Here is a 17,839-nt window from a genome sequence, read left to right as displayed (position 1 = left end):
ATGTGCCGTGGTGGGCACTTTTATTGAAACTTATCCATTTCTCTCTGTCAGTCTACAGTTACCAACGACTCCAAATAATATTAAATTTCACAGCTCACAGTGCTGCACAATTGAATGAAAACTGACTCCTTTAGATGTTAATCTTGTTTTTTATTTATGACATAATTCTCAAAACACTGGTGGCTAAAGTGAATTTTGTTTTAAAATGCTCGAAGACAATATTCTTATGGTTTAAACCATTTTTCAGGAAAATAACACAAGCATTTATTGCATTTTTATCCTTGCTGTGATTTTCACTGTCATAAAAACCTCCAATTCATAGAGGGGAACGCCTATTGCAAGCTGAACCTGAGAATATATGCATTAATCACCTGCAAGTCATATTTCAAGTGTGCGATGCATAGACAGATGTCTCTTCACAAGTTCAGAGGCTAGTCAAATTTCTGCCCTGAAGTTAAAAATAAAAATCAACAACTGATCTCAAATCAAAACCAAGTTTTATTTGTGTAGTTAACTAAAAACTACACCCAACTTAAAAAAAAAAAAAAATCACTTAAGAGCTCTATAGCTAGAGCAGGCAAAATGTGGGGGTTTCAGAGTGACGCTGGGACACTGGGAGATGAGGTGGGAAGTGGGAGTGGAGCGACCCTGTCCTGCTGGCTTCTCCACCACGTGGCTGCATGATTGAAACTAGGATTTCATCACTCAAGAGACACTGCAGGCTTCTTTCCCAACCATAATTTGTTTGCACCTGTACGGTCTTGTTCCCAGCCGGGCTTTTAGCAAGAGGCCATAAAGGAAGGTGGAACCTGTGTTATTTATAGGTGAGGCACCAGAGAGGAAAATGGCTCTCATCAGGAAAGAAACTCAAAGGGCACTTCCAGCTGGCTGGCTGTTGTTTCAGACACAAGTGCACGGGTCTGTCTGCTCATGTACCTGGGTGGGAGAAAGTCAAAGGTGAAAGCCACATGTGAATCAGATGGTCAATGGTGGGGTACGGGGTGAAGGTGAGCGGCCTGGGCTGCTGCACCTTTTCTCCAGCCCTGTCCCAACATCCCCACCACCTTGATATTTTTTGTTCTTGAAATTCTAATAATTTTGTTAGGTAGAAAAAATTCACTCATGCCTTACTAAGATAAGACCTTTCCCTTTGGGGAGAAGGGTTCCTGCTGCCTCCCATTGGCAAAAGCCCCTCACCCCCTCAGACTGGGTGCTCAGGAGGTGCCTGTGCAGTTAAACAATGAATGAATGACTCAGATAAAGAGCAGGTCAAGCGCTCCCAGGTCTCTCTCGTGGTGAAGGGGGACTCTCCTTGCAATCACAATAAGCCCAGCAACACAGTTTGTAAGGTTGTGTGCAGCTGCTTTACAAGCCGCTAAATGGCCGCCTCCCAGACACTTCCTCCTTCCCGGGCTCCAGGATGGGTCAGGTACAGGTTGGTTGTGGGTGTGCGACAGGAGACACCTTCGTGCGTCTCTCATTCTTTGTCACAGCCCATGGGGCAAGGGAAGAAGGAAGCAAAGAGAAGGTGGGTGCAGAACTGTTCACCTCAGGCAGCAGTGAAGCTGGAATGGTCACCAAAACTAGGCACCTTAGAAACGAAGGGCGCTCCTCTGTGTCCACTGCAATTCTGGGCACCACAGTTTATTTTCCTGCTCAGTCACCACAAACAGCCTGGAGTTACTTTAACCAAAATATAAATGCACTTCAGAGTTAAATACTGTGAGTTATTTAAAGAGTCTGTTACTGAACTAAACAGAAGTAAATTGGACAAGGAGAAGGTAAGAGGATCCAGCAGGCCCTAAGTTCTAAAGGAAGTGATGCTGTGGTCCCCAGAGACCTCTGGTCACTGAGGGGTCTTGCAGGCAAGCAGATGAGGAGCGGGGCGAAAGTGCAAACCCAGAGGCGCCACTCTGAAGTCAAGAGAACCCCAGGCCCACCGGTATTCACCGCCTGGCTTCCTTAAACAAACTGCTCCAAACTTGCAGAACATCAAAAGCCAGATGGGCTGCACTGAATGAATCCACAGGCAAGAAGCCAGGTTCCCAGTTTGCTGTAGAAATAGGCCTCGACTTGATTCGAGTCTTCTCAGCTCTGACAAGCTGGAAGCTGGCACAGATCCCAAAATCCAAAATAAAATGGCATTTAATTGTGACTAGACTCTAAAAAAGATGTCATACTATCTCCTTAGCTTGATACACACACTCAGCATCTAACCCAACACAACTCTTCTCAAAAATCTGACCTCTTTTTCTCCCAGCAAGAATTGATCAATTATTTAAATTTTTAAGAGGAAAATGTTAAAAGTCAAAGGAATAATACTGAATAAATGCATTGGTATCATACACTGTAAAAACTGCCTCATCACCCTTTAAAGGAGCCATTCAGAGTTACATGTCCAGCATGAGAAAGGGACTCCAGGTCAACATGGACACTGAAGAGTCACATCCAACACGTCCTCTTCGCCAACCTGCACATACACTGCTTTGAGCAAATGCATGCCCAGTTGCCCAGTAACTAACGAGGTGAGGCAGGGGATTAAGAGGAGGGATCCGGGCACCAGAGGACCTGGGTTCCAAGCCACTTCTCAGCTACACATGACTTTGGCCTCAGCTTCCACACTGGTATAAAAGGGATAAGAACACTTCCTTCAGGTGGTGTGCTCTGAAGGGTTACGAGTGTGTGTCCAGCAGTTGGAATAGAGCTGGCCCCTGTGAGCGCTATGTACCACTGAGATGGACAACCACATCGTCATGAGAAATATCATGTAGTATTAATGCAAAAAATGCTACCCATGTCCTTCGCAGCCTCACTCAACGACCCAATCTCCTACTGCACCCTTTCCTAGAGGATACAAAACAAACTGGGACAAAGCCACCATTGTGAGTGCATAGCTGAACAGCGGAACAAGTGTCCAGAGTCCTAATGTTCTAAAAAGCACAGAGGTTATGGAAGCAGGAGTGCTCAACTTGGTAGGAGACAGGAAATAAAAGGAGCAGGACACCTTAAAGTAGAAGGGGGATAGTAAACCAAATACCATATGACATCAGACAGTTTGCAAGGTGAAAGTCCTATTTTATTAAATTAGTATTCTCACTTTTTCTTTGGCGTGAGAAAGGCAAACTGAACTATAGATAGGCACACAGTAGATTTTCAATTAATTTTTAATAATAGCTGACATTTACTACTGGTTCATTGTTCCAAGCACAGTACTAGGCTCTTTAAACACATTTCATTTTACCACAATCTTAGTACTCTTTATTCAGTTCTATTATATTATTGCTCCTATTTGGGGGATAGGGCAACTGAGCAACATGGGGGTCTTTCTGCCAAGTTACACAGCTCCTGGGCAGCTCACCTGGGACTGTCTGGTGCACAGAGGTGAATTCCCAACAGATGCTCTTCACCAGGCTAACACACCCCTCTGTCCTTGCTAAAATGAAGTGCCTCACCTGGCCAGTATCACCTTGTTCTGAAAAGCAGTGTACACTGATAGTCCTCACATTACAGAGGTAGCTGAAATCAGTGGGCTAGCCATCCCACAGGGAATATTTGTTCTATCTGTGGGATTTGCCTTTGTGCTATTAAATAATGGGGCGTGTTTACAGGTGGACACTTGACAGATAGGCACTGCCCTGTGCTGAAGCAGTGCTCCCTCTCTGGGGCTTGCTTACCGTCCTCCACTTCAGCAGGCTACTGCAACTTTACTTGGAGTTGCCCTGTCTTTCAAGACTCAAGTGTCTCCTCCCCTGGGCTGCTGCCTTGTCCCCTACTCCAGGGTGGCCACCTTCTCTTCTTCCTGTGCACTTCCTGAACACGATGAGGTCATGGTACCCTAATGTGGAATGTGCCTGTGTTTATCTGGGTTTCTCTCAGGTTCTTCACCTGAGAATCAGTGAACTCTCCTCCATCGATGGTCTAGATCCTTCATGCCTCCTAATGCAAGAAAGGGGCCACAGAGCAGCAAGTCAGGGAACCCAGATTCCCTCAGAGATCCTCAAACAGGCTTTCAAAGCAGGATAACTCAACATTGAGTCTTTTGCCCTGAAGGACTGACGGAGGGCGATGCTTCTCCAAGTACAGTCTACAGCAGCAGCCACTGCATCCCTGGGAGCTTGCTAGAAAGATAAATTTCCCAGTCCCACCTTGGACCTCAGGGATGAAGACCTCTGGGGGCATCACCTGTGCAGGTGATTCTAGGGCCCTGAGGCCCAGGCGGGGTCTGGAAGGTAGATCTCTAGTAGTAGCTAGACAAGCTGAGCAGCCATCCATACAAGACTGGGCTGTGTCTGTCCAGCCCATGAATGCTTCCTGGATGGAATGCTGGCTGAGTAGGGGACTGTTGAAATGAAGCCATGTCTGTCCCCGACTTTTCACACAGGAAGGGTGGAAGAGAGTCTGCATTAGGAACGGGGACCTGCGGTGTATACTGTTCTTCCTGTACCCGAGGTACTTAACTACGAGTGCCATGAGAGGACAGAGGAAAGATTTAAAGAAATCACTTTTGATCTACACCTTGAAGGAGGGGAGAGAACACATCTAGGAGAAACCTTGAATTTTGCTGGATAGTCCTAACGATGATGTGTTTTCCCATGGGGGAGATTGAAAACTTAAGAGTTTGTTTTAGTCTAAAGTGTACCCAGAATATAGCTCTGAAAATTAAGTAAAAAGGGACGTTTTCCCACTTCTTCTGTAGACAGAGACATTCTGTGGTGGACAAGAACATGACCTGCCCAGCTGCAATCACTCATTAGGCGATTGTGGTTCAGCTCAAACAAGTTTAAGTAGTGACCGTGAGTAAGGACTGAAATGCAGAAGCATCTTTTTCAGGTGATTCAAGTAGCTGGTTCAGGTTCCTCAGCTACGAGGAGCAGCTGGAAGAGGTCATTTGAAAGACATAGACTTTGAAAGTCAGAAATTCTGTGATATGCTCATAGAGAGGTGCCCTGCAGGGAACAGCAGGCCAGTAGACAGGCAATAGCAAGTTGCCCCCAACACATACACCCGCCAAGCAAGGTGAGGCTTCAGACCCACCTATAATCCCTCACTGCCCCACAAAACACTGACCCTAGAGCCTCAAAAATCTATGTAGTTCTCATACTTGTTCTGGGGTGATACAGGAGTGATCTGCATGAAAAGCACAGATCAATACCTTAGTGGCAAACAGGGACTTCTGTAGACAGTATTCGAAGAGTCATACAAATAATGTAATTAAAATCGTATGCAACTGAATTTAAAAGGAGAAAACAAAGTCGATTGTTTAATGGCTCTATATAGAGTCTACTTTTAGTCCCAAAGCAAAGGATGTTTTCCAACTGTGGCAGAACACCAGTGGCTTGTTCTCAGAATTCTGCACGTGCCCCCGTGGAGTGGTTTGAACACTTGTGCACGCGTGCCTTACAGAGGGGAAAGTGAGAACTACCTGTACTTCACTACGACCCATTCGCTCTTGGTATTTTGTTCAGAGAATTACTCAAGGAAGAAACAACTTGGCTTTTGTTTGTAACAGAGCTTTTTCCTAGTATTTCTTGAAATTATTATTTGAACTCAGCACGTATGCACTCACCGCAGAATGCTCTGGCCTAGAATTACGTATCTGAACTTATACACGGAAAGGAAAATATCTGAATAGCTTAGAGTCACTGCTGAGTCTCTGCTGGAGCCACACAGCCAGGCTCCCCTGGCCATCGGCCTGCAGGGAAACAGGCGCACCTGCTCACCCACTTTCTCTCAAGGGCTAGACCCAGCACCCTCATGCACCATACTTGAGAAATATGTTCACAAGGCACAGCACAGAGCTGACTATGGATGGCAGTTAGTAAACAAATGGCAGCGCTTTCCTGCATCGTTTCTTTAATCACTTTAACCCTCTGTGTAATAGAAAGCTGGAGGCCAGGGCAATTCAGCCTCTCCTTTTGTCATTTGCCTGCCATAAATATGCACCAGCCTGCATCTGAAAAGCTGAAGGCGGCTGCAAGCTTGCTGGACATTTATCATGCTCTGTTCCCTGCTAACAAGCAAATACTTTAGTTGAATGGGCCATTAGCAATCATTGTCAAATGGAGAATGCAAGGTGCTAGGATGTGACCAGCTTGTAAATTAGGGGGTGTCCCTTCTCTTTGATGAATCTAGACAAATGAGATGGACCTTTTGATATAGATTACTGAATTAAGTTAGAAAGGAAGGTAAAGTAGGTACTGGGTATAGGAGATCTGTGCGCAAGCATTTAAAAATGTTTTTAGTCTATGAAAGCTACTTAGTAATAACTATAGTAATTCTCATAGTGATAAGAAGACAGCAGGAAATGTAACGTCTCTGTAGCCACACATATAAAGTCAAGTCAGCAGTCTGAGAACTAGGAACAAAGTTAACTAAATGGGTCTAAAGTAGACTATTTAGGATTTAGAGACAGTCTTTATCAGACACCCTCAGAAGCAAAAGTCTAGAAGGCCTCAGGCTGCTGTAAATAAACAGCCCTTTGTAAAAACACACCCAAGATCCACTCCACCAAGACAGTCAGACCCGGGGGTGGCAGTCTGCAGTACTTGCAGAGTCTTACAGTTCCTGAAGAGATGCTGACACTTTTCTCTAATGCCAAATGGGAGGCAATAAAGCAAATATTTCCTTTCTGGCTTGACCCAACGGTGAATGTCACTCTGCATGTCACACAATCATGGAACCCATGGTTTGTCTTATTTAATGACTAAAGTGGCAGTGTGGCAGCAAAGACAAAAAGCCCAGTCCACTTGCCAAGCTGCTCAGGACAGAGGGGGAAAAGAGTCAAGAGTGCAGAGAGTTTTGTTTTTAATTTAAAAGCTGGGCAACACTGTCCTTTTTATAATAGTGTGATTTACACCAAGGACCATATCCCATCCAGCTCAAAAGTGACAATACACATTTTCTAGATAGAGTTCACAGTTTTTGACATCTGAGATGTATTAATTTGAATTTAAACTAAAGCCCTACTTTAAAAGATGTCTCAGCCGTTTTTTTTACCAGGGTGCAGAGAGCAAACTCCCAGATGCGCTGCTGGGAGAAAGAGGGGCCAAGGGCAGCGTTGACGTGAGCCTCTCTGAGAGATGGCAGCATCAAAAGACCTCTGTTTTCTTTTCAGATAACCCAGCCCTACCTATCCCTCCTGGTCTCCACTGCTGCCCAGCAGGGCCCTGCCTGAAGCCCCAACAGATGAAGGCGAGGACCAACTGCGAAGTGCGGCTAATCCTTCAGGATGGCTGGGCTGCCAGGCCAGGAGTTAAGAAGGAAAATCTTCCAGGCCCTAACGACTGCAGTGATCTGAAGTTTTAATCAGCCCCAATCTCAATCTATAAAAAAAGGCAGTCAATGAAACCTACCTTGGCCATATTATCCTCCACCAATGAGCAAGAACTGAGCAGCTTTTCTTTGCGGCTCCAGCCACCCCAGACCACAAGCGGAGCTTTCATAGTTTGTAATCCCAGTTTCCAAGCCTGTGTGGCTCTCACATAATACCCAACAGCCCCGAGCAAGGGCCTGCGCTCTGCACCCTTTCAGAGACGTGTCATTTCTAACATCAAGCTCATCTATATGTTGCCATGGCTTCCCCTTTATCTGCCTTTACATCTCATGAACTGCATGGATTTACCACATTATTTTTATCTGAAAGACAGAAAATGGTGGTTTTATTGCCATACAATCAGATTACTGCTGCTAGTTTCTCTAGGCCTTTTTACCATACTTCAATCAAAAGGGATCAGTTTCTTTATGCTCTGCCCTTGATTTACATTACATCTGTAAAGACCTAGTCTGGGTTGTAATCCCCTTATTAACTATGACCAGGGTTGATTTGCCTAAAAATAAAAGCAAATTGTGTCAGACCCTTTCACTTTGTTTTTGATTCGGAACTACAAAATGGATTACTAAAGAAATCTTCAGAGTTCACACGGCTGGGACAGTGCTGAATTTAAAATGAGAATTAAACAAGTTAAACAGGGGAGCCATGTCAACGGCTTCCATTTTCCATCATGGGAGAAGGGCTGAATTGCTGATGTCTTTGTATTCTTTGGCTTTATAGAGACAATGAAGCCACAGGAGTTTTTCCAAGCTGTTCGGAACATGTCCCATTTGCTATCCTTCCTTCTTTGCTGTTCTTATTTCTCCCCCAGCTCCATTCTAATTCCCCCCTTGAAGGGAAGGGGGGCAGCTCTTCCCTGAAAGAGCTAATTCCTGACTAGAAGCTTATAGTTCTATGGGTCCTGCATATTTTAATCAAAATATTTTAAACAGTTGAACACTCCTCTTTAAGGCTCTCCTCCACCACACAAAGGGTGAGCTCATAAGCAAATCTATGTAGATGTATAATAAGTGACCTGAAAAACAGGTTCTTTATGTCAGCAGCAAAAGAAGGCAGAGATTAGGCAAGACATGAGGGCCATTTTAATCATCTTTCCTACAAGAGCACTTCTTTTTGTCCAATTTGCAATTAAATGTTTTAAGAGAAAAAAAAATTCTATAAAATGTTAAAGAAAATCTTTCCTAAGAAATGTTTTCATTGGGGTCTACCATCTGTATTTCCTTCTCTCTGCCACTCCCATTGCTGTGACGCACCACCGCAGTCACATTAGGTGGGCTCACTGTGAAATGTAGCTCCCAGTTAGGTGTCATATGAAGTTCTGCAAGCGACCTGAAATATTCAGTGCAAGACAAGATGGCAAGGTTTAGTTGCTCCATGGACAAGGTCCCTCTGAAGGCAGTTACGCTGCTGATCCACCAGGCAGGGGGGTTAGCTCAGTAAGTGCACACACAGGAGGTTTGGGGTAGTTAATATAAATATACAATTGCTCTACCGCTGCTGACTCTAGGCAAACCAAGCATCCCAACATGTAGTTTTAGGTTTTCCAGGTGATGGCTAATTCACCTGAACTCATACTTTATTTAGCTCAAGGGTCAGAAACGTTAAGGAATGTTGGTGTCATTTGCATTTCTTTGCATCAGTAGGACAAGTGTCAACAGCTATGCTTTTGTGAAAGGTTTAGAACCAAGTGCTTAACAAACCATCTTAACCTCCAGCTTCTGTTTCAGAGGCTGGAAGCTGTAATTGTTGAGGTTAAAAAGTGCAGTCCCGAGACACATGATTCCCAAATAAATTCTCATCTGAATAGAAGGCTACCAACCATGTTGTAAGATATCGCTTTAGCTCTGTCTTTGTGCTTGGCCTGGCTCAGTTGTCCTGTGAAACAACGACAGTCCATTACCTACAGTTTATCATCCTGACAAAACGAGAGGAATGTGGATGTGAAAGCACTCACAATTCCACCCCTGGTGCTTTGTGCTTTTTTCTCTCTATATTAAAACCGACAAGATTAACCCACACGCAAACTGTGGAGCATAGTTCAAGGGGCTATTCAATCAGTGCTGAATGTGCATTTGTTTACCTACAAAAATAAGAATTTCAGACACAATGGAAGGCAGGCTGGCGTATATATGTTTTTGAATGGGCTGTTTAAACAGCACAATCCATTGTAGTTTATTTTATCAATCTGGCAGCTCTGTATTTATTCAGAGCCTGACTGGGGTGAAGCCTGTGTATTATAGGTTATCTGGATATTATCCAGCCATTCTTTTGTATCAAGTCAATCAATATCAGGAATTCAGCATTATGTAGAAGGAAAATTAATGAGAAAAGCAAATGCTTTATTAAGTAACTCGTTTGTGATGCATAGGGAATAGCAACTCTAGACATAATAAATTAATCTTCTACTGAAATTTGCAACAATGTAATTCATCCTAGAATACCATACCAGTATAGATTTGCTCACCTTAAAGTGAAATTGATTTTTTTAAAAACCAACTATTTTATTTTAGCAAAAAGAAAAAAGTTCCACTGAAATATTAATTAGAAATGGAAGCTAGGTTTTGCTGTTCTCCCCATTAAAAAAAAAAAAAAAAAAAAAAAAAAAAAAAAAAAAAAAAAAAAAGTTGAAAGGATCTAAATGTTACCAGAACCTATTGATGCCATGTAAATAATCTAACAGGCAGCCACTAATGTTTCAGTACACAGAACTTCTTTGGATTATTACAGAAACTCTCAGGATGGAAGCAGAGACAATGTTATTAAAGTAGTTATGGAGACACTGAATTTGCAAGGGTTTTCTGGACCTGTATGCAAACAGCTGTTGTCTGCTCCCTGGGTGTACCACCTGCTAAAAAACTGACCTCCAAATGAAACAAATCTAATTGCTGATGGTTGCTTCGTTACAAATGAATTGTTTCACAGTTCAGATACAGTGATGTGAAACTTGGATGCCTTTGATTACCTTGTGCTACATTATATTTACTGCTTGAAACTTTTCCCTGGAAATAAAAATGCAACTTCTCCTAGTGAAGCAAGTCCCTGGCACCATGGTGAGTTTATACAGCCTCAAACTCAAGAATGGCTCTTTCATATTGTCCCCCAGGAAGATATCTTTCTGGTCTTTCAAGCTAGCATTCAGTTGCATACTTTCCAAAAGTAGATCTTTTTCAGAGAAACCTTATCCAGTCCTCCAGGCAAGCCATTATCCAGGGATTTAGAAAGAAATCTCACTTCGGAGGACTGGGAGCAATCACACCCACGCAGCAGCAGCAGCAGCAGCAGCAGCAGCAGCAGCAGCTCAGGGAGGTGGCTTCAAAACGCAGGCCCCTAGCAGGTCTCCCAGTCTGTGGCCACAGCTCGGGAAAAATACACTTAAAGCTCAGGCCGGGGAGTGAATATCAGTCACCTTCCTCCTCCAACATATTGAGAAAATATTACCATTTCAACCTTGGGTGGGAATAATCCTTGTCCCCCGCTCAGTAGGCATTTCTAATCCTTCTCCCAGATACACACAAACTATTGGTTAGATACTGAGAGCTGACCGCTGAAGGAGTTAAGTGTAATTTTTTCAACTCGACTTAAATATATTAAATGCGGATAGAAAGACAGAAAGAAAAAGAATCAGCCCCAAAGAGAGCCCTGAGTGGAAGTGGAAAGTGGAGCGGAGCAGGCGGCCTGGGGGAGGGGCGCGGCCGACCCTCGAGCATTCAGCATGGAAGAGTGACCTCTGTAGGCACAGAGCGAGCAGGGCCGGGCCGCGCCCGGACTCGGGCCACTACTGCACGCAGGTCCCAGCCAGGCGCCTTCCGGCACCACCTGGTGCCTCAGGATTCGTTCTCCTGGTAAAGATGCCACTGCCAGTAGAGCAAATGTCATATCTTACTTTAAAAAATTAAAACCAAAACTATACAAGGTCAGACTACATGGAAGGAAGCTGCATTAAGCAACTTTTAAATATGAGCAGTGTTTGAAAGTACCATCCATTGAACAGCGGGCAAGAAATTGCTGTTTAAAGCTAGTTATAAATGTAATGTTTTGACCATTTAGTGGGAGCATTTGTGGCTAACATGTTGGCAATTCGAAATTCATCTTTTCAAAGAGAGAGGATACATTTCTTTAATAAAGATGTAATTTCTAAATCAATCTCCTTTCTCTTTACTCCTAATTCCATGCACCACTTGCACAACTTCAAATACGCCATTGATTGTGCTTCTGATTTCAAATATTTTCTCCAGAAACTAGGCAATGTCTTCATACTTTCCCCAAGTTTCCCAGGGCTAAAATTCCAAGATTCTATAAAACACTTTTTGGCTTTGATTCGAAACATATCCCGAGAATGAGGTGAAATGCAGCACTGAATGCCCAGATGACTGCGAGTGTAGTCATATACATATATGGAGGGAATGCATTTTCTAAATTCTGAATATACCCTGATAGCTCAAACTGAAAGTTACTCTCCACAGGCCTGATTTTCTCTAGGCTGTGTTTGATAAAAGCCAAGTCTGATCCAAAGAATCCTATTTCGACCCAGGGCCTCTAAAGGCGAAGGCTTCTGGAGAAGTGTCGACTGGGCAGGGCCCTAAGCTTTTGCAGAAAATGCGAAATTAAGCCGGCTACTGGGACCTCACAGAGTTCTGGGCCATCGGTATATATAAACGAAGGGAGAAGCTGACGTGCGGAGGGCCCTCTGGGACAAATCTAAGGCCCCTCTCCCCAGGCGGAAAAGAGAGGGCTCGCTGCCTGAGTTCTCCTGCCGAGCAAGAGAACTCCCCGCCGCACCCTCGGGCTGCTAGTGGGGAGCCGAGGCACGCGGGCTCCTGGACGCTGCGGGAAGCTCAGCAACCCGGTCTTCCCTCTCCAAGGCTGTACTCCTCTGCCCCAGACCCACAGGCCCCTTAGCCCTCCAGCCCGCGGCGCCCCGGCCCGCAGCGCCAGCGCTCCTTGCAAGCGCAGCATCTCCGCGGGTCTCCGGAGCCCGCCAGTCGCAGCGCGTTGGTCTGCCCTGTTTGTGGACACTTCCTTCGTCCTCAAAAAGAAGTGAGTCAGGTATCGCCATCCGACACCTTCCCGGACGCGCCACCTGAGCCGCCAGGGGCTTTTAGCACCCTGAAGCGTTTAGGAGAGGAAAAGAGGGAGAATGCGCCTTTCGGAGACGGCGCTCGGGCTGAAAAGCACAGCTAGTCTCCACCTAGTGAAATGTGGCAGGGTGGGTGTGGGGAACAGGAGACCCGGGTTCCAGATACAAGCTCCGAGGCTCAGTGGGCCCACCCCTCCTCCCGCCGAGAGGGCGCAGCGGACCCCGGGAAGGGAATCGAGGGGGATCGCGGACGCCACTTACTTGGAGTTCGAGGAATTCCAATAGATAGGCTCTAAAACTATCGATCTGGAAATTGCAGTTCTGCATAAAACCATCAAAACTCCCCAGCAGTACTTCCACACGGAGTCCCTTCTCACGGCCATGGCCAAGCCGCTCCCAGCTCCGCGCACTCCTGACGCGAAGAGACTGGATTCAGGGCGGGATCCCCAATTTTCCGGGGTAGACGAGAAGGAAGACCACAAGCGCCTGGAGGCAGCTCTGGGGCGCGCCGAGCAGCTCCAACAGTCGCCGAGGCCAGATGCGCTTGCCCTCCGAGGCCCTCAGGGCGCGGGCTGGGATCGCTCGCGCGGGGCGCGGCGGCGCGGCGGGCTCGGGGCTCCGGGGCGCCGCGCCGGACGCAGCTCCGACGGCCGGCTCCCGTGCGGCTCCAGGGTGCCAGGCCAGCCGCGGCGGGCGGGCAGGCGGGCGGAGGGAGGAAAGGAGAGCGCTGGGCCGGGACAAAGGCCAGAAGCGGAGAGACGGTGCGGGCCGGCGGGCACAGCGTCCCGAGCAGGGCCGCCTCTGACTATAGATCCAGGGGAGCGGGCAGCAGCCCGAGCGCGCGGGCGCCGCGTCGGCGTGGTTCCATGTCCCGGAGCGCGGAGTGGAGAAGGGCGCCTCCCGGCGCGCAGGAGCCTCCTCAGTCCTCGCAGCTCGCGGCCCGCGGAGCAAGTAGAAGGGATCTCGGTCTCTGCCGCGGGCGCCGTACGCGCGCGGGCCTTTGTGTTCGGGGAGGGCGCCGGGACCGACTCCGCGCGCAGATCCTCGCTCCGGCCGGCGCCGCCGTCCCCGCCGAGGAGAGTCAGCGCGGCCCGCGCGCTGTCAGAGAGCTATAAACACCGGGCCCCGCCCCGCGACGCGCAGCCCATTGGCCCGCTTTGCAGCAGCGGTGCGATGATTGGGTAGTCGGCCCGTCTGTTCGCCACCCCCGCCCGACATTGGGCGCCGCGAGGCGGGGCGCCAGCTGACAGGTGAGCCCCGCCCCCGACCCCCGAGCTGAGAGCTGCGAGGCCGACCAAGACCTAGGAGAAGTGGCCCGGTGTGTGCACGGGGCGCCCCCAGAGCGGCGGGAGGGCCTCCCAGGCGTGGTGGGAACGTCGAAATGGACACGGCCTCGGGGGAGTGGGCGATCGTGACGGGCCACCTGTCCCCGCGCCCGGCTGCCCCCTGGCCTTTGTCGCCGCGCCCAACAGTACGCCTCCATTGCCTGGCAAGTGTCCTAACTTCTACTGAAAGGCAAAGCTTTCACTTAGGCGGGGCTGAAGGCGCTGGCTTTCCTTTCGGGTTTTACTTAAAACGAAACCTTTCCTTCTGTGTAGGGCTAACACACCGCACACGCGCGCATACAGTTCCCTGGCTCCCTTCGTTGCTTCACTTCATTTTGTTACTAAACAGTCAACTCGGGTCCGACCTAAGTCAACAGCGTCGAGAAATGCGAAATGATTCCGGGGGACGCGGGGCCGGAATTTGCAGCGTACAATTAGGTCGAGAAGTCTGTACCTCCCACTCTCCCCTGCACTTTCCTCGCGGACGTCTCCCTTCCGTTCCTCACTTTCCGGGAAAACAGCACCTCCTAGGCTCTGCCTCCAAATGTCACTACTACAGGACTTTCTCCTACTAGCTTCAGGGAGAGGCTCCTGCTGCCCAAGGTTACCAGGAAGTCAGCAGGTGACGCGTGCAGATTTCCGCGTGTGATGTACAAGTCAACGCCAGTATCTCTTATTCAGAGTCTAAAACAGCAAAATGGAGAAGTGAAAGGAATTCTACATTACATTGATGATCGGTTAACTGCTAGCCCAAAGACGGCTTTTCAGAGCTCCACATATGACTTCCACGGATCCACAGCGCCCACTAGCGCCCAGTTCTACTTCTCTGCATCTTTGGAGCACACGTCGACCTACCCGGAACCAGTAGCTAATCAAGTCAGAAAGCCCAAAATAGGATCTTTTAAAATGCTGAAAAAAAAAAAAATGCCTAGCAGCATGGAGAACAATCCAAAAATAAGGCACAGATCAAATGTACAGTTCATAGTTTAACAAAAATTAAACAATAAAATATGCTGTATAACCAATTTTTTGTTTTTAAATGCTGTCCCTGCCAGAATTTTTTCCAAGGAAGAAACCAGACATATTCCCAAAATTTTCACTAAGCTACATTAAGAGAAGATATTATAAGATAGTTGTAGTTTTGTGGATTGGTTACTGTGTCCTCTATTCTGTACCATTGGTCCACCTGCCTGGTTTGGTACCAGTACTATGCTGTTTTTGTTACTATTGCTCTGTAGTATAGTTTGAAGTCTGGTATCGCTATACCGCCTGATTCACACTTCCTGCTTAGCATTGTTTTTGCTATTCTGGGTCTTTTATTATTCCATATGAATTTCATGATTGTTTTATCTATTTCTACAAGAAATGCTGTTGGGATTTTGATTGGCATAGCATTGAACTTATAGAGAACTTTTGGTAATATCGCCATTTTGATGATGTTAGTTCTGCCTATCCATGAACAGGGTATATTTTTCCATCTTCTGAGGTCTTCTTCTATATCTCTCTTTAGGGTTCTGTAGTTTTCATTGTATAAGTCTTTCACCTCTTTTGTTGATTCCCAAGTATTTTATTTTTGGGGGGCATATTGTGAATGGAGTAGTTGTCCTCATTTCCGTTTCAGAGGATTTGTCGCTGATATACAGGAATGCATTTGACTTATGCATGTTGATTTTATATCCTGCCACTTTACTGAATTCATTTATTAGCTCTAATAGTTTCTTTGTAGACCCTTTTGGGTCTATTAGGTATAGAATCATGTCATCTGCAAATAGTGATAATTTAAGTTCTTCTTTTCCTATTTTTATGCCTTTAATTTCTTTCGTCTAATTGCTCTGGCCAGTGTTTCGAGGACTATGTTGAACAGAAGTGGTGAGAGAGGGCATCCCTGTCTTGTACCAGATCTTAGAAGGAATGCCTTCAATTTTTCTCCATTCAGAATGATGCTGGCCTGTGGCTTATCATAGATTGCTTTTACAATGTTGAGGTATGATCCTGTTATCCCTAATTTTTCTAGAGTTTTGAACATAAAGGGATGCTGTACTTTGTCGAATGCTTTTTCTGCATCTATCGAGATGATCATATGGTTCTTATTTTTAAGTCTATTGATGTGGTGAATAACATTTATTGATTTCCGTATATTGAACCAGCCTTGCATCCCAGGGATGAATCCTACTTGATCATGGTGTATAATTTTTTAAGCATGCAATGGAGGAAGGATAGCATCTTCAACAAATGGTGCTGGGAAAACTGGAAATCCATTTGCATCAAAATGAAACTGAATCCCTTTCTCTCGCCATGCAGAAAAGTTAACTCAAAATGGATCAAGGAGCTTGATATTAAATCAGAGACACGGCATCTGATAGAAGAAAAAGTTGGCTCTGATCTACATATTGTGGGGTCGGGCTCCAAATTCCTCAATAGGACACCCATAGCGCAAGAGTTAACAACTAGAATCAACAAATGAGACTTACTCAAACTAAAAAGTTTTTTCTCAGCAAAAGGAACAATAAGAGAGATAAACAGGGAGCCTGCATCCTGGGAACAAATCTTTACTCCACACACTTCAGATAGAGGCCTAATATCCAGAGTATACAAAGAACTCAAAAAATTAGACAATAAGATAACAAATAACCCAATCAACAAATGGGCCAAGGACCTAAACAGACACTTCTCAGAGGAGGACATACAATCAATCAATAAGTACATGAAAAAATGCTCACCATCGCTAGCAGTCAGAGAAATGCAAATCAAAACCACCCTAAGATACCATCTCACTCCAGTAAGATTGGCAGCCATTATGAAGTCCAACAACAAGTGCTGGAGAGGATGCGGGGGAAAAGGGTACATTTGTTCATTGTTGGTGGGACTGCAAATTGGTGCAGCCAATTTGGAAAGCAGTATGGAGATTTCTTGGAAAGCTGGGAATGGAACCACCATTTGACCCAGCTATTCCCCTTCTCGGTCTATTCCCTAAAGACCTAATAAGAGCATGCTACAGGGACACTGCTACATCGATGTTCATAGCAGCACAATTCACGGTAGCAAGATTGTGGAACCAACCTAGATGCCCTTCAATAGATGAATGGATAAAAAAAAATGTGGCATTTATACACCATGGAGTATTACTCTGCTTTAAAAAATGACAAAATCATAGAATTTGGAGGGAAATGGATGGCATTAGAGCAGATTATGCTACGTGAAGCTAGCCAATCCTTAAAAAACAAATGCCAAATGACTTCTTTGATATAAGGGGAGAAACCAAGGACAGGGTAGGGAAGAAGAGCTTGAGAAGAAGATTAACATTAAACAGGGATGAGAGGTGGGAGGGAAAGGGAGTGAGAAGGGAAATCGCATGGAAATGGAAGGTGATCCTCAGGGTTATACAAAATTACATATAAGAGGAAAGGAGGGGTAAGAGAAGAATAATACAAGTGGAAGAAATGATTTACAGTAGAGGGGGTAGAGAGAGAAAAGGGGAGGGGGGGAGGGGAAGGAGGATAGTAGAGAATAGGATAGACAGCAGAATACATCAGTCACTAGTATGGCAATATGTAAATCAATGGAAGTGTAACTGATGTAATACAGCAATCTGTATACGGGGTAAAAATGGGAGTTCATAACCCACTTGAATCAAACTGTGAAATATGATATATTAAGAACTATGTAATGTTTTGAACGACCAACAATAAAAAATATATAAAAAAGAGAAGATATTATGTTAAGACACCTTATTTAGTTGCTTATTAGTTTTTTAAATACACTCCATATAACAATCTGGGGATTTTCAGAGTGCCATGGTTTTTGAAACATTAACATAAGTTAATAAATACTTCACCTGGAGTGTGTTGAATTTCTGAAGACTAATTTGTTAGGATAAAACACGCCAAGGTGTGCAAACAAATCTTTGAAGAGAAAACATTTCGTTTTATATAAGACTTCAATTTAAGAAAATACATTTTTAAAAAAGTCTCAACAGGGGCTGGGGTTGTGGCTAAGCGATACAGAACGCTTGCTCGCATGTGTGAAGCACTGGGTTTGATCCTCAGCACCACATAAAAATAAACAAGCAAAATAAAGGAACTTAAAAAAAAAAAAACTCTCAACAAT

The 17,839-nt window shown here is 45.6% G+C and overlaps 1 protein-coding gene across 1 annotated transcript in view; it reads right to left on the bottom strand.

Moving 5' to 3' along the window:
- The window catches only part of EFNB2 (ephrin B2), a 41,339-nt gene extending 28,538 nt beyond the window's left edge, over positions 1 to 12,801 (bottom strand). Inside the window, exon 1 of the mRNA XM_081310775.1 lies at positions 12,669 to 12,801. Within this exon, the coding sequence (XP_081166901.1) occupies positions 12,669 to 12,790 (122 nt within the window). The 5' untranslated portion in view covers positions 12,791 to 12,801. The remainder of the gene's footprint in view (positions 1 to 12,668) is intronic.
- Positions 12,802 to 17,839: the final 5,038 nt, after the last annotated feature.

The sequence above is a fragment of the Spermophilus citellus genome (genome assembly GCF_964194105.1).
Source record: "Spermophilus citellus genome assembly, chromosome: 1".
Classification (NCBI taxonomy): Eukaryota; Metazoa; Chordata; class Mammalia; order Rodentia; family Sciuridae; genus Spermophilus; species Spermophilus citellus.
Note: the sequence above shows the minus strand (reverse complement) of the source record. Positions and strands in the feature narration are given on the sequence as shown.